We start from the raw sequence: 12,747 nt of genomic DNA, 5'->3' as shown, positions 1-12,747 counted from the left end.
GTTTCTTTGATTAGTATAACAACATTTGTTTTTTCCTAAAAATAATTATTAAAGTTTCCATTTCTGTGAATCTTGACATTTCTTGAAACAATCAAATGATTTTTTTGAATATTTCTCAGGCATTTTTATTTTTATATATTTTTTTGTATATTCTATTCTTGGTCGAAAAATTGCATTATCGGTTTTTAAAGAGTGTTCTAAACTTGGTTCTAAATAAAAATTTCAAAAATCAAATGCAAAAGAAAATATTTTCCGTAAAAATTTCCAAATTATATTGAAATGCAATGCTCAAAGTTCATATTTTTGGGACTCCTTTTGAGGCCCAAGTGCTTAACAAACTAAGATTTTCTGAAGGGGTTGCATACATGAAGAAAATTTTAAAATTTTACATTTCAGACAATTTACAAATCCACTTTAAAGATGATTTCCATGTACTCCTAAAAGATTCATGGAAATATTTCATGATTTATGAACCGATTTTTTGCGAACTGTCAAATTTTCTGACCGTTTTACTGCTAGATTCAAAATACACCCATGTTTTTCAACATCCTTGGCTCCAACGCTGATGGATTTATTTATAGTCTGCCATCGCACAGCTTGTCTCTGAACACCATCAACCAGTTCAGCAGAAGCAACTTTCTGATAATACTAATGCCTCTGCATCATTATTCCCATCCGAAACCGCTCTCCAACCCGGGATCCTCCCCGATGGGTGCTGCTGGGCTCAATATCTCAACTCAACTCTGCAGCAGCAGCAGCAGCGGATCCTATTACTCGCCGCCAATAGTGTTTCATCACCCATCATCATCCGGGCTAGATTTCGCTCTCGAGCGCACGCGAATTCGCTCCTGGGAAAGGATTTATCCCGTTTCATGGAGTGTTAAATGGTTGCCGTAACGTGATTCGAATTTCACACTTCGGACGGGATTTGAAGCGTGTCGGGCTCACTATCACTGGAAATTTGTAGGGTGGTCCTGGGGGGTTTTGGGGCGTTTATAACATAGACGTCCTTGTTTTCAATTGGGGTTTTAATTATATTTGATTATACAAAACATGTAACTGCTTTTATTATCGAATATTGAACAAGCTAGTTTATTTCCGCTATAATATCTGTTTTAATTTTAAACCAACTTTCTAACCTCTATGCCAAAATCGTTTCTGAAAACGTAAAATCATCTTTAAAAATCCCTTCCTCAGGATCATTACAATTTGCAAGTCCCAGAGTCTGAAAATCATATCTCGCGTGCTCACGCTTTGAATTGCCAACTTGTTTCACGTAATTTATCACGAAATCATGACAGCCAGCAAATAATCTAATTTCGGCAGACGACGCCGCCGAGCGTCGCCACCGTCTCCGTCGTCGGCGTCTTTGGGACGATGACGTTTCGTAAAAATGAGATGTACAGAGATGAGAGTGCAAATTCATTTTTTTTCTCACGTAGCGCAGAAGCCAATTTGCTCCAAGAAACGACGAAGATTTGGACACGATGAGGGTGAAAATTTTATTCCGATAAATTTCCATATGCATCATCAGGGAGTAAATGTGAGTCGTTTCGTCTTTTTTTTTATTTGGATTCTTTTTCTGGTTGAGACGACTAGGTGGAAATCAAGATGTTTGACACTGGGAAATTTGCAAGTTCTGCTCGTGATTGACGTCGAAACAACGACGTGACGGGTACGTTGATGTGGGGTGGCCACAGATAACGTGTCAAGAATTGTTAATATTTACAATAATTTACAAGAGTAATGAAGTTTGAAGACAAGGTTACGTACTTTTGAAAAAAATGCTTGAGATATGTTGCTATGACATATGAGCAATTCTCTACGAAATCGGTCTTTTTTCTTCAATTTTAATTTTTGTATTTTTTAATCCGACTGAAACTTTTTGGTGCCTTCGGTATGCCCAGAAGCCATTTTGCATCATTAGTTTGTCCATATAATTTTCCATACAAATTTGACAGCTGTCCATACAAAAATGATGTATGAAAATTCAAAAATCTGTATCTTTTGAAGGAATTTTTGATCGATTTGGTGTCTTCGGCAAAGTTGTAGGTATGGATACGGACTACACTGGAAAAATAATACACGATAAAAAAATTTGGATTTTTTATTTAACTTTTATCACTAAAACTTGATTTACAAAAAACACTATTTTTAATTTTTTTATTTTTTGATATGTTTTAGAAGACATAAAATGCCAACTTTTCAGAAATTTCCAGGTTGTGCAAAAATCACTGACCGAGTTATGAATTTTTAATCAATACTGATTTTTCAAAAATCGAAATTTTGGTCGTAAAATTTTTCAACTTCATTTTCGATGTAAAATCAAATTTGCAATCAAAAGTACTGAAGTGAAATTTTGATAAAGTGCACCGTTTTCAAGTTATAGCCATATTTAAGTGACTTTTTGAAAATAGTCGCAGTTTTTATTTTTAAAATTAGTGCACATGTTTGCCCAGTTTTGAAAAAAATATTTTTGAAAAGCTGAGAAAATTCTCTATATTTTGCTTATTCGGACTTTGTTGATACGACCTTTAGTTGCTGAGATATTGCAATGCAAAGGTTTAAAAACAGGAAAATTGATGTTTTCTAAGTTTCACCCAAACAACCCACCATTTTCTATCGTCAATATCTCAGCAACTAATGGTCCGATTTTCAATGTTAATATATGAAACAATTGTGAAATTTTCCGATCTTTTCGAAAAAATATTTTCAAAATTTTCAAATCAAGACTAACATTTTAAAAGGGCGTAATATTGAATGTTTGGCCTTTTGAAATGTTAGTCTTGATTTGAAAATTTTGAAAATATTTTTTCGAAAAGATCGGAAAATTTCACAAATGTTTCATATATTAACATTGAAAATCGGACCATTAGTTGCTAAGATATTGACGATAGAAAATGGTGGGTTGTTTGGGTGAGACTTAGAAATCATCAATTTTCCTGTTTTTAAACCTTTGCATTGCAATATCTCAGCAACTAAAGGTCGTATCAACAAAGTCCGAATAAGCAAAATATAGAGAATTTTCTCAGCTTTTCAAAAATATTTTTCAAAACTGGGCAAACATGTGCACTAATTTAAAAATGAAAACTGCGACTATTTTCAAAAAGTCACTTAAATATGGCTATAACTTGAAAACGGTGCACTTTATCAAAATTTCACTTAAGTACTTTTTGATTGCAAATTTGATTTTACATCGAAAAATGAAGTTGAAAAATGTTTACGACCAAAATTTCGATTTTTTGAAAAAATCAGTATTGATTAAAAAATTCATAACTCGGTCAATGATTTTTTGCACAACCTGGAAATTTCTGAAAAGTTGGCATTTTATGTCATATCAAAAAATAAAAAAAATTAAAAATAGTGTTTTTTTGTAAATCAAGTTTAAGTGACAAAAAGTTAAATAAAAAAATCACCAAATTTTTTTTACCGTGTATTATTTTTTTCTAGTGTAGTCCGTATCCATAACTACAACTTTGCCGAAGACACCAAATCGATCAAAAAGTTCCTTCAAAAGATACAGATTTTTGAATTTTCATACATCATTTTTGTATGGACAGCTGCCAAATTTGTATGGAAAATTATATGGACAAACTAATGATGCAAAATGGCTTCTTTGGGCATACCGAAGGCACCAAAAAAGTTTCAGTCGGATTAAAAAATACAAAAAAAAATCGAATGACCGAAATCCTAGAGAACTGCTCATATATTCTTTTCTTTAAAAAAAATGATTTGAACAGTTACAACAGGGTGGCCACTAGATTTCGGATATGAAATTCTCAATTTTTTCCGAGACAACCAGGTTTTTTTTTTAATTTATATTGATAAGGTGATGTTTATTTCAAGAATATAATTTAATTTACGACACGAATAAGCATTTTTGATCCTCGAAGTCCATGCCCATTGTCTCTAAAAGAAGTCCAGTACATTGATGTCGAGCTGGTTCCATTCATGTGCGCTCCATTCAAGTTTCTGTGAAAGGCAAATGTTTAATTGTGGAAACAAATGACTAAAAGTTTACGTTTACCTACCCATAGGAACAACCTTTATACCACCAAGCACCCAACCTTTCTTGGGCACAATTATTATTGTAATCATTATCCACATCAAACGTACTGAACTTCGCGTTGAGATTGTAACCCAGCGAATCTCCGGCGTTGCCACTGTATGTGCCCAGGCTCAACAGTTTGTATTTTTCCTCTGGTCCCGCTATCAGAAAGTGACTGAAGCGAGCAACAGCTCGAGTTGCATCCCAGTCCTCCAGAAGCACCTGAAGTTCGTACCGGTTGGAATAGGTCAGCTCGTGAATCTTCCGCAAGCCAAACCAAAATTCACCGTTCATGTTGCCGAATCCCCGCTCGTAGTCCTGCCATCCTCGAAAGAAATTTACGGATCCTTGGTAACGTCTCTGAATCACGATCCATCCGCCATGTTTGTACTTTTGATCACAAAACACTTCAAACGGCTCTTGAAATCCAGGCTGGGGGTGGATCAGTTCAATGCCAGAGTTGACTCCAGCGGATGGAACGCACGTGTCGGGCAAGGTTGTCGAGGCCGAACGATTGAAGTGATTGTTTGATTTAGTGCTTGTTCCGAACATTGGCAACATAACAATTAATAAAACAAGATTCAGGAAAGCAACACGAATTAAGAAGCTCTGATTACTACAAAAGCGCGACATCTTCTGGTTAAACATATTATAATTCAACATGGCAGTTGTAATTTTCATTTGAAACAGCTCTTTAATCATTTTCACTCCAATTTTGTTGGTCAAAATATCTATTTATACTGATTGTTTAAATAACAATTCATTCCTTATATAGACAAATAGGTAGCTAAAGTCATTTAAAATAGGTAGCAGCTTTACACTACAACCAACCTGCTTACAATAAATCGAATAATTCACGTCATCTATGGTCGTCTCCATACACGCCACGATTACCACCCGCCAGCTTCTTCAATATCTTCAGCTGCCAGTCCTACCACAACAGAGAAAGCAACATCTCTCGTTCGCAGAGGATTCACTCTACCGTGGTTACGCTGTCGCCAAGCTAACAATGTTGATAACTCACCCACGGTAAAGGATAAACCCAAGAAAGACCTGTTGACACAACAGAGACACCCAATATTGTGGATTCGTTTTGCAACATCAAGCGTAATGTTTTAGTAAAGAATTTAAACTCGTTAAATTATTAAAACAAACAACCCCCGAATCAACAGCTGTTGATAATTAATTTCACATTTTCAACGCACTAATTCCAGCAATTACCATCATCATCGCAGCACAAGCAGCAGTTACCCAAAGTATAATATAACCTGCGCTCGGTTCTACATTACACCTTATTACAGCAGCAGCAGCAGCAGCAGCGATTTCCAAAGTGTACACTAATGCCACAGCCGGCTGTTTTAAACTGCACATTTTGCCGAGTTAAGTCCTTTGAATTAATAGCAGCGAGCGCCCTTTTCAGAAGACGGAACCGCCAGGGGCTCCATTTCGGCCGGGAAACCCGGCATCATTAGTTTCAATTAGAGCCGGCGTCGTATTCAATTTCTATGCCGGGTGTGTTTTCCATTTGGTTTGCGCTAGGACTTTTCATCTTTCAGAACGATCGTTATGGGTTTCTTAGTTTTTTTTATAGGTTAAAAGATTTTTATAAATCACCAAAAACTGATCATATTTCAATAACTTAGAATATCTTATCTTTGAAAATCTACCTGATTGATAAAAAAATATGCCAAAATTTCAAACAATAATCAACACTAACAAATTCTTTTGAAATGATAAAAAATTTCTATCAGCAGTTCCCGGGCAGACGGTAATAACAAAATGCATGCCATTTCAATAACAAATATTGTTAAAACAACAGAAAATGTTATGGAATCTTCTTGAAAAATCCATTTCTACATAATGGTTGAATAACAGTTTATGTTAACATAACAAAATTTGTTATTGGTTTGATATTAACTGAAATCAAAAACAACTTGGGAATAACATTTTTTGTTATGGAAGAATACCTCCAACTGTTATTGGGATGATCGGATTAGTTGTCAGAATAACAAAAAATAATAACAAAGATTTGTTCGAAGAATAAATAAAAATGTTATTAGCCTAGTGTTTTCAAATATCAGAAAATGTTATTCCTTAGGTATTTCCGTCTGCTCGGGATTCCGTATAAAAACCTTTACTTTTTGTGAATCAAAATTTGAAACTTTATCTTCCAAATCTGGAAAAAGTATCAGACATGGCTTAAAATAAAATAAAAACAATAACCATTGGAAGTAGACCTTTTGAAGAATATTTAAAAAATAAAAAAATACTTTTTTTAAATTTAATTTTAAGTGATTAAAAGTCATATAAAAAAATGTTCACATTTACATACCCATTTTGCATGGAAATCCGAATAATTGTCATAAACAATGAATGGCAAGGTTTCATACAAAAGAAAAATATGAAATTTAAAAATCGCAGAAAAATACTACGTTCTCTATACTATTCAAACCGACTATTCATTGCATTTTTTGTTTGTATGAAATGTTGTCAATCGATTCCATTTTACATCATTTGTTTCTTTTCAAACGTCTTCATACAAATTTGGGGGCTATCCATAGCAGAGTGCTTTGAAAACATTTAAAAATCTGTAGCTGGGAAAAAATATCTTATCGATTTCGGCTTCGGCATAGTTGTGTTGTGATTAGGACAATTCAAAAATAAAAAATAAAAATTTCAAACATGACTTCCATTTCAATTTGGCTTAATAATATGATTTAAGCTGATTTAAAATTCAAGTCGTGATTAAAACATTTAAGAAAATGTTTTTCAAGGAGAAAATTTCATACTGGGTAATATCTAATAATCTCTGTTTTTTTTGTGAAAGTCCAATAAACATTTTTTTTACTTTTTGATTGTTTTTGAATGACCTGACTTAAGGCGGTTTTAGAAATATCCTAAATGCAAATAATGAAAATTTCGTTTAATTGAACCTTTTTAAACAAAACACCTCCACTAAGTGTATCCTAGGTATCATCGATTGAAAATTTAAAACTTTGAAAAATCATTTTAGGTAATTTTCATTGTAAAAACCATACAAATCTCCATGGATACATTTTTGGCAGCTTTTCATACAAAAATGTTACGTAATTATTTGAATATCTGTAACTTTTAAAAGTATTTTTTGATTGATCTGATGGCAAAGTTGTAGCTATTGATGGGGACTATTCAGAAAAATAGGTACAAGGCAAAAAATATTTATTTTTTGGTGTTTTAGGGGACAACACCTCACATTGAAAACATGCGATTCATAAGTATGGACCAAAATTTTGCCGACGAGTTTTTATATTTTTTTCTAAAAAAGTATTTTTGTAAAAAAATAAATCTAGTGCCTAACATTTTTATTATTTCATTTTTTATGTAAACTCGAAATTGCAATCGAAAAATAGTTAACAATTTTTCAACCATTCAAAGTTCAATTTTGTAAGATAAATTCCGGTTTTTAGTTTTTAAAATAGGTGCCATGATTGTCTATTCCTGAATATTTTTTTTTAAGTTCAGAAAATTTTAGTAAAATGATTTTCTGTAAAAAAAAGGTAATTAAAATATCACCAATTTTTTTCCGAATACCTTTTTTTCTGAATAGTCCTCATAAATAACTTTGCCGAAGACACCAAATCAATCAAAAATTTCGTTGAAAAGTTACAGATTTTCGAACATTTGCGTACCACTTTTGTATGAACAGCTGCCAAAATTATGTGGAGATTTTTATGGGTGGAATAAGGACACAAAATGGCTTCTTTGGTGAAAGGAAAGGCCCCACAAAGTTTAAGCTAAATAAAAATATAAGTTAAATACATTTCCGGGTTTGGAGGAGAATTACTCAATGGTACTATTTCATTTCGGAATCAATTCAAAATTTAAAAAACTGTTTTTGTGTTTTCCAACACTTAAAAAATATTTTCGAATGGTACATCATTTATGATGTAAGACTTTTGCACGTCATTAAACATTTAAATTTATATGCAAATCGATGTAAATTTGCGACAAATTATACGTAAAAACATGATTTTAAGTGTGATTCAACCGTTTACGTCGAATCGCAAGTTTACTTCAACTGAGTTTACATGTGATTCATTTTTTCCGTGTCGAGTAAATTCACATATATTTTTCTGTGAAAATACACTGTTTAAAAAAAACAAACCTAACCAAAAACAAAACGTCCGTCATACTCTTTACCTCAAAGTTGGCACTTTTTGTTTTTTAAAAGGTATCAAAAAATTAACAAAAACCGAAGCGGTTAAAGTAGGGGCGCCTAAAGTTTTGAACAGCTAGACAAATTTGAAGCGAGTCACTTGATCTAGCAGGCCAAATTTGGAAAATTATTGGAAATTACGCTGTACAAGACATTGCAATACATCCATTAGATGAAGCTTTCTTTCTGTATTCCATGTTATATTTCAGACGGTTTTGTTCAAAAATTCTTGTTGGGAATTTATTAAACTAGATTGATCCAAAACACTAGTTAGAAAATATTTATAAGCATTTGCAACAAAAGATTAAAGAATTGTTGAATTTGGTATCTTAATTGTTATCTAATTTCACAAACATAATGAAAATGAAAATAATGTATGATTCTCTTTCTTCCTCTTTATATTTAAATTTACTTAAAAAAATTAAAAAGTTTTGAAAGAGTCACATAAACTTTTAATAATTTCGGTAGGGGTATAATTTTTTTATAAACAAAGTGTTTTTTAAGATAAATCGTTTCAATAAAATTTCAAAAAAATGGTCTTTCTGAACACCAGATGGTAGTTACCAGGGTTGTTAAAATATCAAAATATCAGCTCTCAGCAACTACAATTATCCCGCCTGAATATTCATGCCTCAAATACAACTGCTCTTCTCTCTTCATTGAAACTCTCAGCGCCGAACATAGCCGAACACGTTTTCGTGCATGCCCACTCGCGATTGACATTTTCCTTTTCTCTCTCATTCCCGCTTCCACGATCATGCTACCGCAACAGCGTTTAACCACAAAAGCCGCCACAAAACCAATTTCGCAAACGCAGTTTGACGGGACGTCATGCATGGTCGGATCCTAATCGCCATCTCGCGTTCTCTCATTGCAGTTTTTGGAGAGATTGAGAGACTCAGCGGTGAGAGCGCATAGTCGGGGTAAAGGGAAAGAGTGATAGAGAGAGAACGACATCGCTGGGAATCACGAGACACAAGAAGAGGTCTCACAAGCTATAGTGACGGCCACTATACTCTCGGATATTTTTGGTGCAGAGATAATCTATTGATAGCTTTTTATCACTCATTTGCAACACTGGTAGTTACCAAGATTCGTACCGCCCATCCATCACGAGATATAAAAAAACGGACCTCGGGATCGGGGACCAAAATTACTTCCTAGGACAAAATTTCACGCAAATCGAAGAGCAATGTTTCTCTAAATCGTCATTTCAATGTTTTTCCTTCAACTTACTGTAGTGATTCTTTTTTTTTCCTTTTTTGCAGCGAAGATCAATCTACCTGACAACCTTATCAGCTCATTTTTGGTGAGTACTTCAAACGAATTCCCTTTTCAAATATTCCTACAAACGCTAGGCCTTTTCCTGGGAAACTGTATTCAGCTCCCAAACCAAATCATTCCATTCCGTTTCATTCACCAAACAGAAATGCTCCGCTGCTACGCACATTCAAACGTACCTATAGCCACACACACACACAAACACACCATTAATAGATCAGATTCCATCCATAATCTAGCAGCTTAGCGTCAACGTACTCGCTCGCTGGTCATCACTGGCAGCCCCGTCGATTCCGGACAAAGTACAATTTATCACAATGAGACGGAAATTGCTTTCTCCGGTTCCGGGGCCTTCCCTGTCCTCTGTCTCTGCCAGTTTAATATTTTAGATGTCCCATTACCCGGCCAACTTCTCAAAGCTTCTCCTTTCGAACACAGAAAGCAATTATTCGTCACTCGGATGTGACAACAAACGGAGAAACACACGGGACCCTCTCCGGTGGGACCCCTCACAACCCCCGCTCTTATGATTGGGCATTCCCGGGCACACCGGAATGACGGGCCGTTGTTCCTTTATCAGTGCCGCCGGACTGAGGTTCCGAGAAAGCTTCGTCCGTTTTGGCCCGTGCGTAGAAGACCAAACACAATTATCGTGTGCGAAACGGGCACGATGTCCACAGGAGCAATCCCCCCGGGAGTGCAACGGAAGACTCGTTTAACCTGGGCAAACGCACGTAGAAACGCACACACACTAACAATTTTGCTTGATGAAGTCCGTCGGACGTTGCGAGCAAGACGTGCGGGCAGCACAGAAGGGCTGGATGGTGTTTTGGTTAGTTTTAGATTGGTTCAGAGTTTGGGGATGCTAAACACAGGGAATCTGATTTTTTTATTGCCTAACATTTACTTTTACAGATGAAAAGCTTAAATAACAAAACAATTTCGAAGTTCTTAAAATTTTATGAAATAAGGTTGTATTGATCTAGAACAATAAAACTTTTGTCCTCTGAGGCTTTTTTTTTCGCAGAGGTCATAAATTTACATTTGAATTTTCAAGTTTCAAATGTCCAATAAAATTTTTTTTTGTTAACTTTTGAGTGTTTTAAAATCCTTCTTCAGCAAGAAAAAAATAAAATTTTGGTAAGATGACCTTAAACAAACATCCAGGTATTAACATTATGAAAATGTTATTCTTCGAAAAATAAAAATAAAACAATATTTTTTTAACATATTGAAAAACACAGTTTTTTGGCAATTCCTTATTTTCTGTGGTTTTGTTTTTATTAATACATGTATTTTAACGGAAGCAACCGAATGAAAAAGCTTCAAAGATACCGATTTTCTAATAATTTGATAGCATTTTTGCAAGATTTCATATATCGACTTTTCTTTGTAATATTTGATGGGATTCTATTTCATTAGAATTCTTTATGAGGCTGTATCTCAGAAACTAATTGCCCGATTTTCAAAATTTTTTGTGAGAAAATTATATGATGTATCAGCTTTTCAAAATATATACCTTAACCCTTTCAGGCCTGAATTTTTCTGAGCTGTGTTAATCTTCAATTTTGGTACCAGTAGTTCATTTTTTCCATGAGTAAACAGAAACAGGCAAAAAAAAGTTACATTTAATTATTGGACGTTCTGGGTCCTCCAAAGTGTCCTGGAATTTAGATCTTGGAGTCTACCGCCGTAACAACACGATTCTACCAAGATTCCGATTATGGTTCATATTCAGTGATGTCCCTGGGACCCTTTGGCAACACTATGAGCTATGTGGATCACTTTTGGGATGTACTGGGTCCTCCAAAGTGTCCTGGAATACAGATCTTGAAGTATACCTCCGTAACAACACGATTCTACCAAGTTTCCGATCATGGTTCATATTCAGTGATGCCCCTGGGATCCTTTGGCAACACTATGAGCTATGTGGATCACTTTTGGGATGGTCTGGGTCCTCCAAAGTGTCCTGGAATACAGATCTTGGAGTCTACCGCCGTAACAACACGATTCTACCAAGTTTCCGATTATGGTTCCTATTCAGTGATGTCCCTGGGACCCTTTGGCAACACTATGAGCTATGTGGATCACTTTTGGGATGGTCTGGGTCTTCCAAAGTGTCCTGGAATACAGATCTTGGAGTCTACCGCCGTAACAACACGATTCTACCAAGTTTCCGATTATGGTTCGTATTCAGTGATGTCCCTGGGACCCTTTGGCAACACTATGAGCTATGTGGATCACTTTTGGGATGTTCTGGGTCCTCCAAAGTGTCCTAGAATACAGATCTTGGAGTCTACCGCCGTAACAACACGATTCTACCAAGTTTCCGATTATGGTTCATATTCAGTGATGTCCCTGGGACCCATTGGAAACACTATGAGCTATGTGGATCACTTTTGGGATGATCTGGGTCCTCCAAAGTGTCCTGGAATACAGATCTTGAAGTCTACCGTCGCAACAACACGATTCTACCAAGTTTCCAATTATGGTTCATATTCAGTGATGTCCCTGGGACCCATTGGAAACACTATGAGCTATGTGGATCACTTTTGGGATGATCTGGGTCCTCCAAAGTGTCCTGGAATACAGTTCTTGGAGTCTAGTAATGCTAAAGGGTGCCAGCTCCTGGCGGGTTTCGCTTTGTAAGCGAAAGGATGGCTTGAATCCCATTTGTCGAGGCAAAAGGGGTAAGTGGTGGTCGAGGGAGGATTTTGACTGCAGCGTTAGTTGAATTTGTTCAAGTCATAAACCTCCCAAAACCCAACACATTCAATCTCTCGAACGATCTAAAAAAAACTAAACTATTGGCACTACGCCCCCCGGGGCATGGCCTTCCTCTAACGTGGGATTTCTGCTCCAGCGCCTCTGACGAGACAGGAGAAACCGGGACCGACGTTTTACTTCACCATCCGATAGAAGCTCAGTGGATAAGGCGGGAATCGAACCCGCGTCTCATAGCATCATCGGGATCGGCAGCCGAAGCCGCTACCCCTGCGCCACGAGACCCACCCCACGATCTGTCTCAGGCAAAATTCGAGCTGAAAATTGGGCTATATGATCGGTATCGAACTATATATGGGTCAAAAATATACGAGGTTTCCCCTCAATCTCACTTATCTCCACGTCCGCGGATTGGTTTCTCGTGTTCGTCAAAGGGTCTTAGGGACATCACTGAATATGAACCATAATCGGAAATTTGGTAGAATCCTGTTGTTACGGC

The 12,747-nt window shown here is 35.9% G+C and overlaps 2 protein-coding genes across 3 annotated transcripts in view; one reads left to right on the top strand and one right to left on the bottom strand.

Moving 5' to 3' along the window:
* The window catches only part of LOC6040854 (ubiquitin-conjugating enzyme E2Q-like protein 1), a 174,194-nt gene that overhangs the window by 99,894 nt on the left and 61,553 nt on the right, over positions 1 to 12,747 (top strand). For both annotated transcript variants that reach the window (XM_038253340.1, XM_038253339.1), the window contains exon 3: positions 9,512 to 9,552. The gene's annotated coding sequence lies outside the window, so the exon portion shown is untranslated. The remainder of the gene's footprint in view (positions 1 to 9,511; positions 9,553 to 12,747) is intronic.
* On the bottom strand, positions 911 to 4,600 carry LOC119766435 (angiopoietin-related protein 2-like). Its single transcript, XM_038250983.1, has 2 exons — positions 4,032 to 4,600; positions 911 to 974 (listed from the first exon to the last, which is right to left on the bottom strand). The coding sequence occupies exons 1-2, from the start codon at positions 4,598 to 4,600 to the stop codon at positions 911 to 913; spliced, it is 633 nt and encodes a 210-aa protein (XP_038106911.1).

Source organism: Culex quinquefasciatus, chromosome 2 (assembly GCF_015732765.1).
Source record: "Culex quinquefasciatus strain JHB chromosome 2, VPISU_Cqui_1.0_pri_paternal, whole genome shotgun sequence".
Classification (NCBI taxonomy): Eukaryota; Metazoa; Arthropoda; class Insecta; order Diptera; family Culicidae; genus Culex; species Culex quinquefasciatus.
The sequence above is the reverse complement of the archived record's forward strand: the minus strand, read 5'-3'. Positions and strand labels throughout refer to the sequence as shown.